The 20,678-nt window shown below is 46.6% G+C and overlaps 2 protein-coding genes across 3 annotated transcripts in view; both read right to left on the reverse strand.

Moving 5' to 3' along the window:
* Positions 1–3,760, reverse strand: part of elmo3 (engulfment and cell motility 3) — a 24,440-nt gene extending 20,680 nt beyond the window's left edge. Inside the window, exons 1-2 of the mRNA XM_079743747.1 lie at positions 3,549–3,760; positions 434–533 (exon numbers count right to left, since the gene is read on the reverse strand). Of these exons, the coding sequence (XP_079599873.1) occupies positions 434–511 (78 nt within the window). The 5' untranslated portion in view covers positions 512–533; positions 3,549–3,760. The remainder of the gene's footprint in view (positions 1–433; positions 534–3,548) is intronic.
* Positions 3,761–4,816: 1,056 nt separating this feature from the next.
* On the reverse strand, positions 4,817–14,747 carry e2f4 (E2F transcription factor 4). 2 transcript variants are annotated; one of them, XM_079743749.1, is made up of 12 exons: positions 14,660–14,747; positions 13,910–14,356; positions 11,768–11,877; positions 11,466–11,627; positions 10,472–10,515; positions 10,259–10,323; positions 8,313–8,480; positions 7,680–7,740; positions 7,251–7,421; positions 7,048–7,095; positions 6,744–6,788; positions 4,817–6,577 (listed from the first exon to the last, which is right to left on the reverse strand). In XM_079743749.1, exons 2-12 carry the CDS (start codon positions 14,069–14,071, stop codon positions 6,462–6,464), a joined length of 1,152 nt encoding a protein of 383 aa, XP_079599875.1. In that variant the 5' UTR covers positions 14,072–14,356; positions 14,660–14,747; the 3' UTR covers positions 4,817–6,461. The 2 variants fall into 2 exon arrangements, with proteins under 2 accessions (XP_079599875.1, XP_079599874.1); XM_079743748.1 differs by having other exon boundaries at positions 13,910–14,712.
* Positions 14,748–20,678: the final 5,931 nt, after the last annotated feature.

The raw sequence follows: 20,678 nt of genomic DNA on the forward strand, positions 1-20,678 counted from the left end.
GTCTCTCCTAAAGATGAGATCATGGGAACACGGAAAGGGAACGCAGTATGTAGCATGTAGCATGATGAAAGCCACATGCTAGCCCTGAGCTATGAGCTCACCAGAGAAAAACAGAATCCTTCGGCCGCTCTGCTATATCATAACTTGTGTGTGTGTGTGTCTGTGTCTGTGTCTTCATCTGTGTGTCTACGTAACCTGGTCTAGCTGAATGAGGTGTGTGTGTAACCTTGTCCAGCTGTATGAGTTCTGTGTATGTGTGTGTGTGTGTGGGTGTGTGTGTGTTTGTGTGTGTGTGTGTATGAGTTGTATGTGTGTGTGTGTGTGTATGTGTGTGTGTGTTTCCTAGTCCAGCTGTATGAGTTGTGTGTGCGTGTGCGTGTGCGTGTGTGTGTGTGTGTGTGTGTGTGTGTGTGTGTGTGTGTGTGTGGGTTACCTGGTCTAGCTGTATGAGTTGTGGGTACGCTCCAGGCATCTGGATGGCGATCTTCACGATGTCTTTCTGCTGCGGCATCTCGTCTCTTCAGGCTGCCTGGCTGGAGAGAGAGTTACTCTGATAATCACCGTCATCATCTTCAGTTCTTCCAGGTATCATTAGTTATGATTTATTCTGTTAATCACTGTCATGTTCAGTTATACCAGAGTCAGTAGGAGCTCAGGCTTGGGGTCCAGCCCTGGAAGAGGGCAGCAAACGGCTCCTGGATCTCTTTGCTCTAAAAGCTGTGTTAATGTGTGGCCAACCACTGGGGGGCAATATCAGGCTGATGCCCCAGTGTGTGTGTATGTGGTTGTATGATTGTGTTTGTGTGTGTCTGTCCATGACTGCGGCCGTCTGTCTCAGACCGAGGCCGTCTGTCCCAGGGTCTGTCCCCGTTGGTTGCCCTTCCAGCCCTGTGCTCTCTAGACAGTAGTCTGTCTGTCTGGGATTCGACAACAGAGGACCCAACGCAGAGAGAGGCCAGGAGGCGAACAAGCAGCCAGTTTAGAGATAACACAAAGTCTGGAGGTGGGGGGGAGATTCATTCAGATACAAGGAACGTACAATGCAGTGGGATCCTTTTATTCAACCATCACTAGCAGTACTAGGATGTGCACCCAAACTCCTCACAGAAGGTCCGAGCTGGGTTAGAACCCCTTCTTGTTGTGACACAGCAGAGCTAAAGCTACTAGCAGCAGGAGAGGATGATGTAGAGCGGCTGTGTGTCCCCAGGTGCGCTGACTCGTGTGTTAACCTGCCTCAGCACGTCCCAGGCCAGCTGCATTCCTGTACACTGGGCTGGGAAGAAGTGCTAGCAGGACTGGGGATACCAGCTAGCCGTCAGGAAGGAGAGCTACGCTAGCATGACTGGAGATAGAAGCTTACAGTAAGGTAAGAGAGCTCACTAGCCTGACTGGAGCTAGCACAGTTGTTGTTAGCTGCTATGATAAAGAGCAGCTAAGCTAGTAGCCTTGAGTTAGCCGCTAGTCACTAGGAAGGAGAGCTAATTGCTTCGGCCAGACGTCTGTCGTCATGGAGATGAACCGTACCGGTCATAAGGCCACGAGGATAACCAATTACTCAACATGATGTCATAACCACAAACAATAACAGAACAAAAAAAAGCTCCTCTGATCTAACGACCTGCGACAACATGTACTTGATATGTTATAATGTTATAGAACAGCCTCACACTAATGTGTTCCTAACACTAACCCCTGACCCTGACGGCGCTGTCAGTCAAATGCTCTTCCCTGACTTTGTTTTGTAATAAGTGTAGACTGGTAGAGGTTGTTACACTGCAACAGTACTTACATTGTTCCCCTCCCAGCAGTTCTGTGCTATTGCACAAGGATGCCCCCTAAATATGATCCAGACCTTACCCCTTAACCTGACCCCACACCTAGTAGTAGTTTGACACAGTTCACTTAACTCCCCCATTCAGAACATAACTCCTGACGTCAACATGATCACACAAACATAGGCGGTGCCCACTCCTCTCCCAGGAAGACCTCCAACCCACCTCCACCACCTCCTCCACCTCACCTCCACCTCACCTCCTCCTTCACCCCCACCTCCACCTCACCTCCACTCCTCCTCCAACCCCACCTCCACCCTCCTCCACCCCTCCTCCAACCCACCTCCTCCTCCACCCCCACCTCCACTCCTCCTCCAACCCCACCTCCACCCTCCTCCTCCTCAACCCTCCTCCTCCTCCACCCCTCCTCCAACCGACCTACTCCTCCACCTCACCTCCTCCTCAACCCCACCTCCACCACCTCCTCCACCTCACCTCCACCTCACCTCCAATCCTCTTCCACCCCCACCTCCCCCCTCCTCCCCCAACCCACCTCCTCCTCCACCCCCACCTCCACTCCTCCTCCAACCCCACCTCCACCCTCCTCCTCCTCCACCCCTCCTCCAACCCCACCTCCTCCTCCACCCCCACCTCCACTCCTCCTCCAACCCCTCCTCCTCCTCCACCCCACCTCCTCCTTCTTTAACCATGGCCTTGCACTGGGCGATGGCATCCATATTGTATCATGTGTATCTGATCCAGGCCTGGAGCGGTACAGAGTACTGCAGCTCCGACCAGCCTTCTCTCTTCTGCTCTCCAGCCTGCTGACAGCAGACGGGGGTTCTTTTCTTTCGCAACAATGCTGGCTCTGTCTCAGGAGATGTGTTGGTTCGGTCTGAACAGGAGTAGAAATGTGTGAATGTGTCGGCTCAGGTCTGGGAAGATATGAAGTTTAAACCAACCAGTTACCACCTCTAATCATTTTACCGCGGCTCGCAACTACATTGCCGTGTCCCACCTACCACCTTCTCCTCCTCCTCCTCCTCCTCCTCCTCCTCCTCCCCCCCTCCTACCAGCTGCCTCAAATTCCTCCCCCCCCCATCGAACCACAACACGCTGCTCTGCCGCCTTCACTGAGATTAGGAGAACATTTGCTGTTGGTACCAGGAACGGGGAAACGCACTCTGCTACAGCTGTCCCGAAACAGACCGACACACACGCACGGACGCGGGCGGGCGCGTGCGCGCACACACACACACACACACACATACACACAGACACACTGCCTGTCTCTATCACACACACACACACACACACACACACACACAGACAGGCAGACACATATTCTCTCTCTGTCTGTCTGTCTCTCTCTCTCTCTCTCACATACACACAACACTGACAGACAGACACACGCACACGCATACACACGCATACACACACACACATACACACACACACACACACACACACACACACACACACACACACTGTGATTCTAACAGTCGTTGAAGGTAAAGAGAAAGCTGAAGGTTTCCTGGAAATCCGAAGTTTAGACGTCAACACTCTAACACTTCATGTTCTTCCTGAGGACCGAAGCGGCTTGAGGACGTTTGATTCCATTTGCAAAAGAAAGTTTGAACAATCGCACAGCCAGGTTTCTGGTGTTAAGAAATGGCTGTATCGTTTGTATATCATATAATTAACCAAATAAGCATGCTCTAATGTTGATAAACACGCCTGGTTTAGTCTATATGAGGAGCTGTGGACAGAACTTACCTGGTAGGAAACAAATCTCACTCCAGTCCCAACCAGTCAACACATCGCCTCTCTGACTGGTCCACTGGGCTGAAACCAGTACCAAGTATCCCAACTGTTAGGGAAACCAGCACCAAGTATCCGAACTGTTAGGGAAACCAGTACCAAGTCTCCGAGCTGTGAGTGAAACCAGTACTCAGTACCCGAGCTGCTGGGGTCCGAAGTGAAGACAGTCCACCACTCCGCTCATTGATCTCAGAGGTTCCGGGTTCTGCGGGATGGTCAAGGGCGCCGCTTACCGGACGTTCCGCACTACACTAGGCTACTGTAGTTTATAGTCAGGGTGCGATTTGCCGGTGGGGATGGTGGGGATTATCCCCCCCTCTGGTTTACACGTCCTACCCTCTGCTGAATTATTTTTATTCTCGGTGGGGATAAAAATTATCCCCCCCACCCAAAGTATTTTCACCATTACATCGTAATAATTAACAACCAAAATACACAGGGTCCGTCTTAATTTTGAAACATTTTAAAATGTTTCTCAAAATTATCCCCCCCTGTTTTTTTCACAAATCGCACCCTGTTTATAGTATAGTATAGTATAGTGCACTATTATATATGTAGTATCCTAGTATATTCTAGTGTAGTACACTATATAGTGTAGTATACTATACAACATACTGTAGTATTATTATAATAGTGCACAATATCATATACTGTAGTATACTAGTGTAGTATAGTACACTATATCATACTGTTGTATGATAGTAGGTATACTATAGCATATACTGTAGTATACTATATCATATACTGTAGTACAACTAGTACACTATATTATATATTGTAGTATAGTATATCATATACTGTAGTATACTAAATATACTGTAGTATACCAATATACTATATCATATACTGTAAACTAGGTGTGGTACAATACTAGTAATCTATATCATATACTGTAGTGGACTAGTACTAGTAGTACTAGTGTATTATTGTACACTATACTAAGTGCAGTATATACTAGTGTAGTACAATACGAGTACACTATCATAGAGTATAGTCGTAAATAGTAGTTTAGTATACTATAACATACTGTAGTATGTTCTAGTGTATTCTAGTACTTTATCATAAGGTGTAGGATATACTAGCATACTGTAGTATAGTACATAATGTACTATAGCAAAGTCGGTTTTATAGTAAGAGTTGTGGGAACCATATATTATAGTATATTATAGAATAGTGGAAAAGCATATCAGAGTATACACTGTGTACAATAAACGTAGAGCACAGAGCGTAAAAAAGTATTTATTGTGTTTCAGGTGAAGTGCCACCAGCGGCCTGGTAGGGGCGCTGCGGCGGGGTTCTGAGTGTGACCAGAGATGGACAGAAGCTCTTTCAAGGTCTCTGTATTAAGGACAGTTCCCAACGTGATGTAAAGTGCAGTGATGAGAGCCTGCTGGGTTAAAAAACGGTTTTATACATCTTTCTACTTATTATTCAGAACACGGGAAATATCCATAAAGCTAGCAGGTATATAAAAATAAATGCTATTCTATACAAGTCAGTTATACACAGCGTTGGAAAATAGTTGAAAACTGGTTCAATGCAAACTAGTTTCACAGCATGAAAAGTACAAAAGTTGTCAAACAATATTCAGCTTGTACGTTTTCACACAAACTGACGACATCATCTGAACCTTCCATATGGGGGGGGGGGGGATGATTTAAACGAAGCCTAAAGCCAAAGTCATGTGGCGTCGACATCACTTGAACTGGAATAGTCGGGAATGCAAACGCAGAAAAAATGCAAACTAAAAAAAATCTGTAGCACACTGGTTGACATCAGGACCCGAGTCACAGCATCAGCAGAAGGAAAGAAGAATAAATCCACAGGAGGCACATCCATGATCCTTACGTCCTGATACACACGGTCCTTAGGAACCAGAAGCTTTATGTACAAACAACAGCAGCCGTTCAGGTGGGAGGCTCAGAACACAACGGATTCCGGCGAGGAGAGCGGGGCCGGGGAAATCGACTGCTGAGGGGTCGTGGGGTGGAGGGGTCTACTGCTCTTGGAGCGCTAAAGCTGGACCGCTAGCCGGCATCATTCAGCTGGCCTCCAGTGGAGACTGCGGCCCGAAAATCAGAGCAGCCTGATCCGTTCAGTCTGAACACACACCCCTACAGAGCAGCCTGATCCGTTCAGTCTGAACACACACCCCTACAGAGCAGCCTGATCCGTTCAGTCTGAACACACACCCCTACAGAGCAGCCTGATCCGTTCAGTCTGAACACACACCCCTACAGAGCAGCCTGATCCGTTCAGTCTGAACACACATCCCCCAGGTCCTTAAAACCAGCGTTGGATAAAACAAGCTTATCTTCACTACGTTGGATTAAGCAACACCTCATTTGGCAAATAGCAACGCTTTGGCCAACCCTGGACCGGGTGACGGCCCCCAGCACTTGGAGCACGGCCTGCCCCTAGCACTGGGACCTCGGCCCCTGCACTGGGAGCACGGCCCCTGCACTGGGACCATGGTCCCAGCACTGGGAGCACGGTCCCTGCACTGGGAACAGTTCTTCAGACCCCTCTACAGAAGCACCTGACTCTCTCTCTCGCCATTGAACATTATTCCACTTTTGCCTCATATGCTGGTAGTACAAAATATATATTCTCTATGTACATAAAGACAGTGTGTTTGGAGAGGGAGGCCAGCAGCCCGTGGTCACACGGCGCCGGCCTCTTGATGGTACCTGACTTAAAATAGAGGTCCTGTTTCTTAAACATTGATGACGGGAGAAGTTCTGACACACACACACACACACGTTTTTTTTTCTTTCTGTGATTTACTTCCGTGGCAACGAGGCCGTGGGTTAAAAAAAATTAAAAGTCGATGTGTTCTCTGACATCACAGGGGACGGAGGTCAGGGGTCAGAGGTTGAGGATGGGGACGTCGAAGAGGTCACACAGGCCCTCCGTCTCGTCCAGGTTGTAGATGTAGTCGTGGTCACCAGGCGGAGGAGAGAGACGCAGCAGAGGAGAGAACACTGGAGACCAAACACACACACTGAGAGGTGAGGACACACACACACACACACACACACACACACACACACACACACACACACACACACACACACACACACACACACACACACACACACACACACACACACACACACACACGTTCAGCTAGCTTGTGTGAGAACCTACCTTCTGAGGACATCAGGTCGTCCAACAGGTCTCCAGTCATGATTTCTGGTTGGTAGAAAGACAGAGAGGAGCGTTTATATGGGGTTAGGTCAGAGATGTCTAAACCCAAACCTGTAGCCTAATATTTAGTAGAGGGAGATATCTTGTGAGTGAATGAGAAAGAAAGAGAGCGAAAGAGACAGATAGACACAGTCAGAGAGACAAAAAGGAGAGGTCTAATCCTAAAATGGCCACAACAATAACCATTTAAATTTGTTGCCTTTCACAACACAACTTGGAGCACAGTAAGTAGTAGGATTCTTACCTTTAGTTGGGTCGAACATGTCAGAGAGATCTTTAGGGAAGTCCAACACTAGGAGAAGAGAACAGGACATGTGATGAGAACTGTTCTACAGCCCCCTGTCCGGGTATACACCTTATTCTTCACCTCTCTCACTCCTCCACTTCATGCAATCGAGAGTGTGAGCTATAAACTGTAGTGGTTATTAATACGTAAACGTTGCTCACAGTCAGACGGCTCAGACTTGATCGATTCAAACAGGGTGGAGCCAGAGGAGGGGGCGGAGCCAGAGGAGGGGGTTGAGCCATCCAGGGAGGCAGAGGACTGGAGCTGTTGGCTGGGCAATGACGTCACCGCAGTGGGAAGGGCTGCAGAGAGTTGTGACGTCTTGCTAGCATCTGGAAAGAGACAGTAGGCTCACTACAAACTCATAACTCCTTCATGGGATACACAATTATCAGGGATGCTCTACACAGGGGGCTTAGAAAAGGGTTACAAACTGTAAACGTAAAATGTTAATTTTATTTATATATTTTATTTTTAAGTGGTAAGGTTTCAAAATGGCTTGTAATGACTAATCTCTCAAACCTGGTGGTAGACTGGGGCCATTAGACTGAGACTGGCCAATAAGGCCACTGTGGGGGCGTGTCTCCTACCTGTGGCAGCCATCTGATTGGCTGCTGGTGTGGGCGTGGCAGCACAGGGAGAATGCGTGATCTGTAGAACAGGACAGAGAAATCAGAAAATCAACAAAACCTAAAAGTCTGTACACTTAAAGTGGGAACAGTCGAACTCAGATATCCTCCAACATTGGAGGATTGCATCACACACGTGTTGGAAGAATCTCATTCTGCAGCGTCGACTCAGTTTGATTTGACCCTTACAGATCGCTGGAGCGATGTGAATGGTCTAACTCTTCTTTTGGATGGAAATTGAGTTGACCTTGCAGACCGCGATACTTCCACAACATAAGCATAAACAGCAGCCGACCCATGTATCAGACTCCAATCCCTTCAGCAGACGGATACTGCTGGGAGACATCACAGAGGGATGCTGCTGGGAGACATCACAGGTGTTTGATACCTGTGAGGTAACACAGGTGAGGACCTGAGAGGTGGCTACAGACCCCCCTGAGAGGTGGCTACAGACCCCCCTGTGAGGTGGCTACAGACCCCCCTGAGAGGTGGCTACAGACCCCCCTGAGAGGTGGCTACAGACCCCCCTGAGAGGTGGCTACAGACCCCCCTGTGAGGTGGCTACAGACCCCCCTGTGAGGTGGATAGACCCACCTGTGCGTGCGCTGTGGGGGCCGGGAGGTTCTGGAGGACGTCTTCGGGGGGGGGCACGGGGAGGACCACCGGGGACTGGCTGCTGGGGTCCTTGTTGACCAGCAGGACCTCGATGGGGCCGGACGAGCTCTTCAGACGGATCTGGTACTTCCTGGGCCCGTTGTGGATCTAGGAAACAAGGAAACAGTCTGGAGATATACCTCAACACAGTCAACCATAGCTTCGTTTTTTTATGCTTCCAAAAATATATGCAGTATATAATGAATATGTTTTTAAACCAATACATTTAAAGGCCCTGACGAACCAACCAGATTATCTGTTGATAATCCAGCTTTCCTGATCAAATTTGTTCCCGAGATGACGTCAATTGACGCGTTTGACGTCATCTCGGGAGAACTTTGCTTGCCTGCTAGAAGGGCCGAGGACTACAAACCACTGGTTCTGCAAATTTGTAAACCCACCAATAAGGAATGAGGGGGGGCGGGAGCTCGCGTACGAGATGTAAACACAATGTCCGCCATCTTTCTTCACCGCTTAGCTAGAGAACAAAATTTCAATGTCAAACAGCCAAAGTGGATTTTTGAAAATCTATTGTTGGATTCGGACATTCAGGGCTATTAGTACGAGCCAGAATACAGCCAGGAAGAATAGACACAAATAGAGGAGGAGGCTGCTGCGGCTGCAGCTGAACAAGCCTTGCCTGTTGCCCAGGACGAGGAGCCGGAGCGCGCCGGTTTGCTCTGTTCGCCTGTAGACACTAAAACAGAGTCCCTGTGCTGCAGCGAATCTCAGCTATGCTAGTTTCTTCTAGAATAAATGGCTGAATCTGGCGAGGAAGGGGCCATGTGTGTAACCTCTCACCAAGGCTTCACGCCTCATCTGAACAGTTGGGTATTGGATACATATTTCCGGACCCAGAAAGTGAACTGGAAACGCCAGCCAAAGCCCGCCGGGAGAAACAGACGTCTGAGCATAGAGTAAGTGTTTGTTTTTTTACAAACACATTGGCTACAATAGTTTTGAGTCCCGGGGAACGTGACAATGTAGTTATCCGAAAGTAGCCGATCTAATTGGCAGTGCATAGGCTACGTTACGTTAGCTTGAAATCTGTGTAATGCTGTATAGGCTACTCAAGGCATAATTTGTCTTGCTTTGCTAATGTTGTTCTTTTTCTTTCTTAGACATTATTGGCTTCCAGTGCTGTCCAGGCCATCAGAGCTAATTAGCCAGCACAAGATGGGCAGTACCGTGGCTACCAGGAGACAGTATATGCTCAAGATGAGCTGTGACTATTTTGAGTCTAGCTAACGCACCCTACCTGTTTTATTTTTGTCAATAGTTCATATTTTTTCATGAATAAAACTAATTCACAAACAAATTCATGTCGGTTATTGTGATTTGTTTACTAACCCAAGTGCTGTTATACTAAAGTAGGCCTACTGTATGAGATAAACACTTATTTCAACTGGGGAGCAAGGTTGAGTATGAATACTTGATGTGCTGAGCTATTGTAATTAGCAAATGTTTTTATGCTGTACAGTAGTATACAAATGATGTCTAAACTATTCATCGTATCACAGGGAACATGTTTACACAAAGTTTGCTCGCGCTACCACTCGGGCTAGGACCATGGGTCCTTATCCCTCCAAACGGAAACAGGCGGGCGGTGCAGCGAGCGTAATGCACTGTGTTAGTTGGAGGATTTCTTACTTTTGAGCCAGAGAGACACTTTCTGCCTTTTCTCAGGCTAGGATAAACCGATTTCATTTTTTTTTTGCCCATTTATAATATCATATCATAATCTTCATATCGCCACCGGTGAAGTATCCCTTTAAAGTGGAAGTGTGTTATTAGGTTAAAGTCTCCTGCCTGCTTACTCAGATGGGCGACACCTGCACTTAGGGGACAAGGACACCTCAGCGCACGCACTCCAAACGCATACTTACGGGCTCGGGGACAGGGACCTCCAGCTGGGTCCCGGTGGGGGCCCGGATGGCCAGCAGAGTTTCCCCTGCAGACAGAAGGAAGGGGCATCATTAACATCATAATCACAACACGTTTGACGTTTGTTAAAACACACTTTACAATGGGATAACAAAACAGAGCAACACTAGACCAATAAAGTTGCGTTCCTACTGTAGACTGTGTGTTGTGTTTACCTTTGAAGGCGCCGCAGAGGTCCTCGTGTCGAACATAAGCCATCGTATGTCTGCGTTAAAGTCATCAACACAATGCTGACCAACGGGTGGTTCAAAGGTCACCCCCCCGGAGCTGGGTTCACTGGTCTGAGTTAGCAGGGTTCACTGGTCTGAGTCATCAGGTCTGCCTGACCTAGCCTCCCAAGACCCCCCCCCATATAAAGAACCTCAGTCTGACCTCGGCGGGGCAGCCATTGTTTACCAAATATGGGCAAAGCCTTACATTGTTCAAAGGACTCCAGCCAATCAGATACACTCAGCCCTACACTTTTCACTCTCGCCGAAACCAGTTGGAAGTAAAAACATATTCTCACCTGAGAAAATCTTTCTGTACGGAACTCATATAATTTAATATCTCTTAACATTGTAATAATCTAATCCAAGTTAAAAACGCTTTGATTGTTACTCTCCTAAAGCGCTTCTACCGTTCTAATGTGAACATTCACTGGACCTGGTCGAACCTCTGATATGTCCTGGTACTTTTAGTTTTATTTTTCGAAAAGGGCTTTCAACAGCACCAGTCCTCAGAGACCCCTTTTCCACCAATGCAAACCCTATGCTGGTGCGGGGAAGGTGCTGGTTCAGTGTTAATTCTACAAGTCAACTCCCCAAGAACCATCGTGATTTTTCACAGACTTTAGGGCTAGAGTAGAGCCACGTCGATGGGTCAGAAAATACAACCTGGTTGTCCTAGCAACACGTCAAGACGTTGAAATCAACGCGTTAAAATCACGCTAACCGAGTACTAGACGGACCAGCGTGGAGTTGGAACCTGTTGGTGTGGCCCGGTCACCAGGATTATTTATGTGGAAAAGCCAAGAAGCGGTTCGAGATTGGCATGGGCTCCGAAGCGGCACAGGAACCGCGTGGTGGAAAAGGGGTAGGAGACCCAGGAGGTGGGGTGGGACCAGGGGCCTGAGGTGGGGCCAGGGGCCACAGCAACCCTGAAGGATATGGGCTGTTGTGTGAGTCGTCGGTGACGTTCTTGATGCTCTGCTGCACCCAGACCCTCTGCTGGTCCAGCTCCTGTTCCCTCAATGCCAGGTCCTTCAGCTCTGCCTTCAGCTCCAGCAGCTTGTCCGCGATCTCCCGGGTGTTACAGCCCGGACCCACACCCCTGAGGACAAAAACACGGTGAGACACACACACACACACACACACACACACACACACACACACACACACACACACACACACACACACACACACACACACACACACACACACACACCGTGACGCACACACAAACACACTCACTTCCACTGGATACTGTTCTTGGACTTCTTCTCGATGAGGCCGATGCCCTCCAGCACGTTGGTGATGTCATAGATGCGCCGCTTCTGTCTGACCGCCAGCGTATCAGCCGCCTGCACACAGACCACCGTCAGATGACCCAACATACAGCCAGCTCATTGGTCGATCCCATCCACAGATCACACCCTCATTTTATTCCCTGATCACATGACCCCCTGAACGATCACATGATCACAGCCTCTGCTAACCTCCACACTTCCAGTGTAGTCCAGCAGCACATGGTACAATAGTCTGGTTGTGACGAACTTCAACTGGTAGTAAAAGGTTCTGGGTTTGAACCGCAGTCTACCTGCTCCTTAATGACCTGTCTCTGTACTGTCTAACCCCTACCTGGTCCTTAATGACCTGTCTCTGTACTGTCTAACCCCTACCTGCTCCTTAATGACCTGTCTCTGTACTGTCTAACCCCTACCTGCTCCTTAATGACCTGTCTCTGTACTGTCTAACCCCTACCTGGTCCTTAATGACCTGTCTCTGTACTGTCTAACCCCTACCTGCTCCTTAATGACCTGTCTCTGTACTGTCTAACCCCTACCTGCTCCTTAATGACATGGATCGGATTTCAATGCAAGTCTCTTTGCTAATGACTTCCTGGTCCCTCCTTGAGTAACATCTGAATGCTCAGCAGACCAACCATAACTACACGTCAGTCACTGATAACTCCAGTCATCCAATAGGAGCCCTCTGCTGAGGCTGTTCAGATAAGGTCCAATCAGCTCATGCATTGTTTAACCGCTTATTTATTTTGACCCCCCATTTTACAATATTGTGACACAGTAGGATGTGGAGCCACAATGTTTCACATTTTATCTCAGTTCTTCCAGAAAATGTACAGTTTGGGATGTTTTCTGAGTGACGGCCTATGAGTAGACCACTCACGCTGCTGTCACGACCCCCCACAGGACAAACAAGACTACAAGGGCGTAGGAACCGGGGGGGACAGAGGGGACGTGTCCCCTCCAATATCGGAGACAGGCGCATTTGTCCCACCTAAAAATTATACCGGATCTGTCAGGTTTCCGATATGTGTCCCCCCCCCCCAATGTTAAACTCATTCCTACACCCCTGCAAGACTACCTTACATCTTATCCAAATCTGCTGCAGTCTTGATGCAGTCTGGATTGTTGTTCAAATATAGGAGTCAGGGTAATAGTCTCTGAACGAGGCGTAACTCGCAGGGGGAATAAGTAACCGTGAAACTAAAACCGAAAGTAAACGTCAGCCAATGGAAGTCTGACGTTTCATTGTAGATTCAAACGACTGGGTTGTCAATTCAAAAACCTGACCGGTTAATTGTGTCCTAAATGATCCACAACACTTAGGGATCAAATATGTCCCTGGGAAAAGGGCGGCTCTATGACGTGTAGTAGGCGCCCAGAAACACGGGGAACTTTCAACGCAAAAGCCTCTTGGCATATATTCGTTATACCAGATTCAAATCTGTTACAAAACAACCCTAGTCAGAAGACGACGCATGAAAGGTCCGAGAAAAAGAAACTGATCAGTGATCAGCAGAGCTGCTCATGTGTGAGCAGGAGCTGATCAGCAGAGCTGCTCATGTGTGAACACCCGACCGGTTCCCCACAATAGATGACCCAGTTTGTAAACTTCGGCTCAGCGGGGGTCGGGTAATGGAAACTTTCCCCAACTCCTGCCGCTGATCTTAGGAGCGCATGTGGAAGTCTTCCTCTGGACTCCTGTTCACTAGTGTTGAAATACACACTAGTGTTGAGTTCACCACAGAACCAAACGTTACACGGGAGGCTCTCCATTCAAACCGACACACGGCCAGCTCATAGGCTTGCTGGCTAGGCTAATGTAATGCTACAGTGCTAATGCCATACTTGAGTGCAAGTGGATTGCTGAAGTGCTAAAGCAATGCTAAAGTGCTAATGCAATGCTAAAATGATTGTGTAATTCTAAGGTGCTACTGCATTACTTCCGTGCAAGTGCATTGATGAAGTGCTAAAGCAATGCTAACGTGCTAAAGTGCTAGTGCAATGCTAAAGTACTAACGCAATGCTAATGGACAGGTTCAAAAAATGACATCCGCGTGCTGACAACAAACAATAGGCTCGTGCTCACCGCCTTGAGGTCCAGTACGCCGTCCTTCGCCTCCTGCAGCAAAGTCACGAATTTGGTGGTGAGCAAACCGAGGCTCTTCTCATGTCGGCTTGGGGTCTGGGGCTGGAGCGGGTCCCCCAGCGGCCCCAGCTCGGTTCTGCTCGCCGACTCGAGCTCCATCATCTGGGAGCTGCCCCGCAGGTCTGCCCGGTGCAGCCGGAGTTAGGTGCTGCTCCTACCGGCGCTCCGTCCCTGCCCTCCGCGGACCGTGCGCTTCACCCGAGGCAGGAGCACCGTGTACTGCCTATCACCGTATAACGGACCGATCCGGTCCCGAGTTCCCCGCCTTGTGAGCTCACTAAGCAGGCCGTGAGCAGACGGAGAGCCGTTGAACACGCGAGGTCTGCTGGGACGCTGAGCTGACTGAGGGGCCGTCCACAACAAGATCGCTCATCCCCAAACGCACAACTCAAGTTGTCCGTAGAGAAAAGCACAAATACAACCGTAAAACGATGCACTTCCAAGCAAAACATACGCACACTAATGTATATATAAAATGTTCAAGAAAAATAAAAAATCCGGTATATATAGTGGGAAAACTTTTATTTTTAACATAGACATGTCGCAAAAGTTGCTAGTCGCAACGTCACTTCTTATGACACCACTATTGGGCCAAGTGGAATTATATTTAGTTTGAGATGCGTTTCACGGTCAATATGACGCAATGTGATTATATTTATGTAAAGTCTAATTTGTGAAGCTAAGTCTCACCTGAATAGCTGTGGGTTTGAGTCTGCCTGCGGTTCCAAGGTACAGCCGACAAAGGGCAGCACTGGCTTTCCGTCCACTGATATGGAGTCACTCTGGAAGGCGTTACCTTTCTGGATTGCCAACAAACACATGGAGACAGAGCCGGCGCTGGCCGTTTCGGATATCTACACGGGATAAACACACATTGTGCACAAAGATAAAAACGTTAATAACAAACCTGATCAGCAAAGGGGTTGAATTTGTGGTTACGGTTCTAGTTCCATAGCTGAGGTCTGGTGGGAGGGAAGTAGCAAACTTCCCCATCTGTCCAGTGAGGGGGAAGTCAGAGGGCAGATGGGGCAGTTTCTGATCACAGGGACGGACACCATTCAGGAACCGGCTGTCGCCATAGAAACCAGCGTCCTTCCAGTGCCAAGAGACATGTTCTTCAGAGAGAAGAAGGTTATATGTTCAATACAGCACTGTAGTCTTCAATAGTATACAGGATATGCACATAGTTGAGCTTGAGTCTACTCCCCAATTACCAATTTAAAGAACAATTCTTTACTTTGGGATTGCAACTGAAAGAAAACCGGCCAGATTAACCTTAAAAATATAGAATATAGGATAGAATGAAACTCATTCATAAAATCATCATTGCTCATCCTAGTTAGTGAATCTGCTGTGAATATAATAAGTAATATGGCGTCATACGGAAAGAACAAAGGAGATAGTGTTCAGGCCTCCAAACGAGTGATCTGGGTGGTCCTGTCGGCGTATCTTCCACCTGCAGAAGACTCACATCTTTATACAAGGTAGATGAATAATGGAAGAAATGGAAATTGCTAATGCAAGTGCACATATTATGGCTATACAATACAAATACAAAAAATGGGACCAGTGTTGTAGAATACCAGACCCTTGTGTCTAATAGACAATTGAGAAAACCAGGATACAGACCAGGCAAGCACACTGTGGCACTGAACAATAGGCATCAGGCATCATCTTATGTTCGTATCAAAGCCTTTTGATTCCCTGTTAAGGGAGTTAGTAATTACTTCAGTCTATGTTGTGCTAAGAAATGTACAGTATGTAATAAGCAATGGCGGTTGAGTGACGCCCGGGGTGGCACGAGCACTTTAAAAATATATATCATCTGCGTCGCAAAGCAGTTTTCTATGATCTATCATATCACTGTGTGGGGAATAGGCATTTTGGCAGTGGCGGTTTCAACATAGAGTCATAGGTAGGCGGACGCTTGGGTCCCCCATAGTGGAAAAAAAAATCATCATATTTCTTTCTGTACAAAAACAGAGCCGAAGAAAGACAAGTCTAAACGTGAAAATAAAAGTAAGGGTTAGGAAAAGGGTTATGAAATAAAGTTACCCAAGCAGCTCAAATAAAAGAAAAAAGCGAAAAAGACGCCAGTAAGTATTTGGCAACGCTGCCAAAGATGACACACTTTTTTATGGCTACTGTTGGGGATACAGACAGGAAAAACAACGTCCAAAGCGTTGAACATGCCGCTACAGCGGCAGCAGCAGCTAGCTGTGAAGTGGCGCTAGGTGAAGACCTGTGAGAAGATGTCAATAAGTAGGAAGCGTGCATGTGGAGAACAATCTATCTTTTCTCTCTCATAAGGCATTTTTACACTACCAAATATGCCGTCTTATGCACGCCTTTTTTGCAGCACGGTCCGCGCGTTTACACTCCCCGAGGTAAATCGCCTGCTACAGCTAGTACTCCAATTTACCCTCCCGGACCCTACACACATTGGCGGTTTATTGGGTTTCATTCTGATGTAAATGTCACGGCTCCACGGTTCCAGGGGAGGGTTGGCTTGGGTAGAGGTGTTGCTGCGCTGTCTCCACAGAGATAATGCAGCAATATCATCATGAGCATATCTAACTGGAGAGAAAGTGAAATCTGCGAGCTGCTGAACATGTGAGGGAAGGTGATGCAATCACATTAAACAAAGTCGTTGAAAGAGTTTGCGATCTAGAAGAGAGATGCAACGGAACTATCCCTACCAGGCTTTTGTCCGGATAAAAAACAAGTGGTCAGCAGAATAAAGAATATGTTGCCGTTTTTGAACTTGTAAATAGTTAATCGCGATTGGAGCCTTCACTCAGAAGTGAATTCATTCTTGCATGCAGGTGTCTTCATTAAATGCAAATTATTCTAAAGAGGTCTAGACTCAGTGCGCAGCCCTGCCTTCTCCAGTGAACCAAGAAAGCCAGCGCTGTGACGAACAGGGGATTTTAGCCCCTGTACAATATCCTGTATCTTGCACATGGGTTTGTAAGTAGAATGATTGAAATGTCAATCTCAAGTGCAATGGCAATTGCAACCTCACTCACACATACAAGGTCAAATAGAACCGCAAGTGGTGATTAACGGGGTCCGAGCAAAATTAAAAGTCAAGAACACACTAATGGAAGATATATAAATATGTCATATAATTATGAAGGAAAGATGTTGATGAAGATGTTCCACTTAATGCAATACTGTGCCTTGGCTTTCAAGTGAGCTGCAAAGCAATGGCCAAATGTCATGTTCAGCTTGTTCAACCTAAGGATCACCTGTACAAGGCATTATCCCATTGAGCCACTAATAAACCTGAACTGCAGCCTCATTCACATGGTCAAAATGTCTATTGATAAGCATATAACATCCAGAAAACTCCAAGCACACATTTCTCAAGTGAATTAAGGGCTTTCTTAAAAGAAAATACCTGAAAAATCTTTGAAATTCTGGGGAAATTAAACATTGGCAGTCAAGAACACTAATGGAAGAAATATAAATATGACAGAATTAATTATGAAGGAAAAATGGTTAACGAAGAAGTTCCCCTTAATGCCATACGGTGTCTTGGCAGTCAGATTCTTGGAAAGTAATGAGCCAGAATGTTGATTTCCAGGTGCTGTTCAATGTTGTGTTTCTTAAATGAGTGGCAATGACAGAATGGCAACTTCTGCTTGTTCATAATGCTCTAATCAGGATTTGAACTCTCAACCCAAGGATCACCAGTACACGGCATTATCCCGTTGAGCCAGTGACATGCCTGAACTGCATGAAGCCTCATTCATATTGTGAAAATGTCGATTGATAAGCACACATCAAGAAAACTCCAAGCACACATTTCACAACAGAATAAAGGGCTTTCTTAAGAGTACAGATCTGAAAATTTGCACTGTAAATGGTATCCACCTAATGATAGCCGTATGGTAGTTATACAATAACAAAATGGTCATTTAGGCAAAATGGGTTGAGACTGTGGACATTTGGCTTTAATATGAAATTGTGGAAAAGGATATATTTTTAGGGCATGGATTTTATAAATGCGTCTGATTCTAGAGATTAATATTCTGAAAGAATTTTGAGTCCAGGTCAATCTGGTGAGGAGAAATAAGCGTAATTCATGATTTTTTACAATAGCTCCACCTTTGGGTGGAGTACCACAAATTGGGGTTTATTGGTAACCATACCTGAAGATTTCAAGAGTTTTCAACTTACGGTATAGGCTACAGAATTTGAGGGAAAAAAAAAACGTTACAGAAACAATAGGGGCCAAGCAGATTCGCTGCTCGGACCCCTAATTATTCATCTTGGCAATATTTGCTAAGCATATGGCTGTTTGTGATGTTTTGCTAAGTATATGACTGTTTGTGGGGGTTTACCCTAACTAATTGTCTTGCTGATTATATTGATATTGATTTGATCTTGAAAAAAAAGTGCTGGTTTTCCTGGCTTTCTGGCAAAGACAGGGGTTATCTGAAACATTATTTTCTTTTGGGTTCCGTCGTGACTATTAGTTTGTGTGGTGATACACTTTGTGTGTTCTCTGCTTTCCATCTTTATTTTGGAGTAAAGAAGTGTTTGCAGGGTTTAAAGGGGAAGTTTTTTTTTCTAATCACCAACCTTTACTTCAGCATAGATTAGCTTTACCTGCCTATCCACCATTCAGTCTGTACATTTACTTTTTTCTCCGTTCTCTTCTAAAGATCGGATGAGGTGGGCCCCATACATATCTTCGGCTTTTTCTAACAAAATTCTGATGTAGGCCTACATGCGTAGTCCGGTTTACTTAGACTGCTCGTTAATTTTTTGCACAAAATACAACAAAGAGTTAAAAACGAAATTATTAATTTGAAATCCCATCACATTTGTAGGCTTTAAAATTAAAAACTGTCTCTGACATTGCTTATATAATGTGTGTGTGTGTGTGTGTGTGTGTGTGTGTGTGTGTGTGTGTGTGTGTGTGCGCGTGCGTGCGTGCATGTGTGTGTGTGTGTTTGTGTTCTGAGGAGACTTTACTCAGGTAGATTAGCTTTACCTGCCTATCCACCATACCGTCTGTACATTTTTTTTCTCTGTTCTCTTTTAATGATCGGATGAGGTGGGCCCCATACATATATTCGCCTCGGGCTCCAAATTTGCTAAATCCGCCACTGCATATTGGCGCCCCCTCCGGCTCTGAGAAGGTGCCTTGCACAGAAGCTGTGTGAGAAAGGGGAGGGGGGCGCGGGGGGAAAGTTCACCTCTGCGTCTTCCCAAATGGAACGGACATAATTCAAATCTAGAACCGCCACTGGTATTAAGTGTAAACTTCCTCAGCACACATGAAGAAATGACTCCAGCAGGAAGGTCAATGGGTCTTTTATTTTCGCCAATTGCCAAATGCAGTGGCCCGTTACTACATGCCCCGCCATGGGAATGTGGAGTGGGAGTGGATTTAAGTGTGCTGAGCTGGATTTCGTCCACCACCACCCAGGCCCCCACCTGCTATGTTTCTGCTTTGTCTTGTATGAAACCGACACTACGGGATGAAATATCAGTGTGCAATCTGGGGGATTGTACAGTCCCTGTGATCTAATGTTGGTGTGCTGTTGGTATTCTGTATCTGACATCTGTGTGTCATGCTTTAAGAAGGGAGCACCACAAAAGAGGGTTACCATACAGACAGACTAAATGCATTACATTTTAATGAAGGAAATGGTTGTATCTACTACATGGGGGATTCCTGACATTTTGATTATTCATACAGGTGCATTCACCTGTCTGAACAAATGTGTTCAGACAGGTGAATGAATGAACACATTTTCAGCCTGCAGCGGAACATGGGCTTGGTTTCAGGAAATACAAGCTCAACAAAAGCACCGATTTTGTGGAGCGGGCTGGGATGTGTGGTTTACCCCTGTCCTTGATGCAGGTGGGGCTGGACCCTAGGGGACAGCCTGGGGCAGTGTTTTTGTAACTTTTTCTACGAGTGTCCGACCTCTAAGATTTTTTACCCCCTTATGTTTTTGATTTAATTGTTTTAATTTTCTGAGGGCTCCAAAGTACCACTAGGGGTAAACGTATCCCCATTTGACAACCACTGGGCTGGGGTGTAGAATTTCACCCTGTCCTATGGATGGACTGGAGCTGTTCCCCGTACTGTAGGCGAGTAAGAAAGGGAGAGGTGTGGGAGGACTTGAGCAGGTTGAAGATCAGTCAAGTCGCTGCATTCTGGATGAGCTGCAGAGGAAGAGTGGTGCAGACCAACCAGAAGATCGCAGTGATCTAGACGTGAGCCTGGACCAGAACGGCCTTCTGGGTGAGGAACGGACGTGTCCTCCTGATGTTGTGGAGCATGAATCTGCAGAGCGAGTCACAGCCCCCACAGAGTTTTCGACATTGATGGAGAGGTGGATAGGAGATGCCTTCCCTGGAAGAAAGAGCATCTCAGTCTTGTCCAGATTGAGCTTCAGGAGGTGCGTCAAAATCGAGGGTGGGTGTAACGCACATAGACTATATAATAAAGATTAACCTGATTTAACATAGACTATATAATAAAGATTAACCTGATTTAACATAGACTATATAATAAAGATTAACCTGATTTAACATAGACTATATAATAAAGATTAACCTGATTTAACATAGACTATAAAGATTAACCTGATTTAACATAGACTGTTTATAATGAAGATTAACCTGATTTAACATAGACAATATGATAAAGATTAACCTGATTTAACATAGACTATATAATAAA

This window comes from Pollachius pollachius, assembly GCF_949987615.1.
Source record: "Pollachius pollachius genome assembly, chromosome: 9".
In the NCBI taxonomy this organism is placed as follows: Eukaryota; Metazoa; Chordata; class Actinopteri; order Gadiformes; family Gadidae; genus Pollachius; species Pollachius pollachius.

What these genes read in the sequence shown, in the direction of transcription:
- e2f4 (XM_079743749.1), bottom strand. Translation starts at nt 14,071, where the DNA reads ATGATGGAGCTCGAGTCGGCGAGCAGAACCGAGCTGGGGCCGCTGGGG. An exon ending in CCTCTGCGGCGCCTTCAAAG is followed by an intron (nt 10,324 to 10,471) that starts GTAAACACAACA and finishes TTCTGTCTGCAG; the next exon opens with GGGAAACTCTGCTGGCCATC. An exon ending in CCCCCACAGCGCACGCACAG is followed by an intron (nt 7,741 to 8,312) that starts GTGGGTCTATCC and finishes CCTGTTCTACAG; the next exon opens with ATCACGCATTCTCCCTGTGC.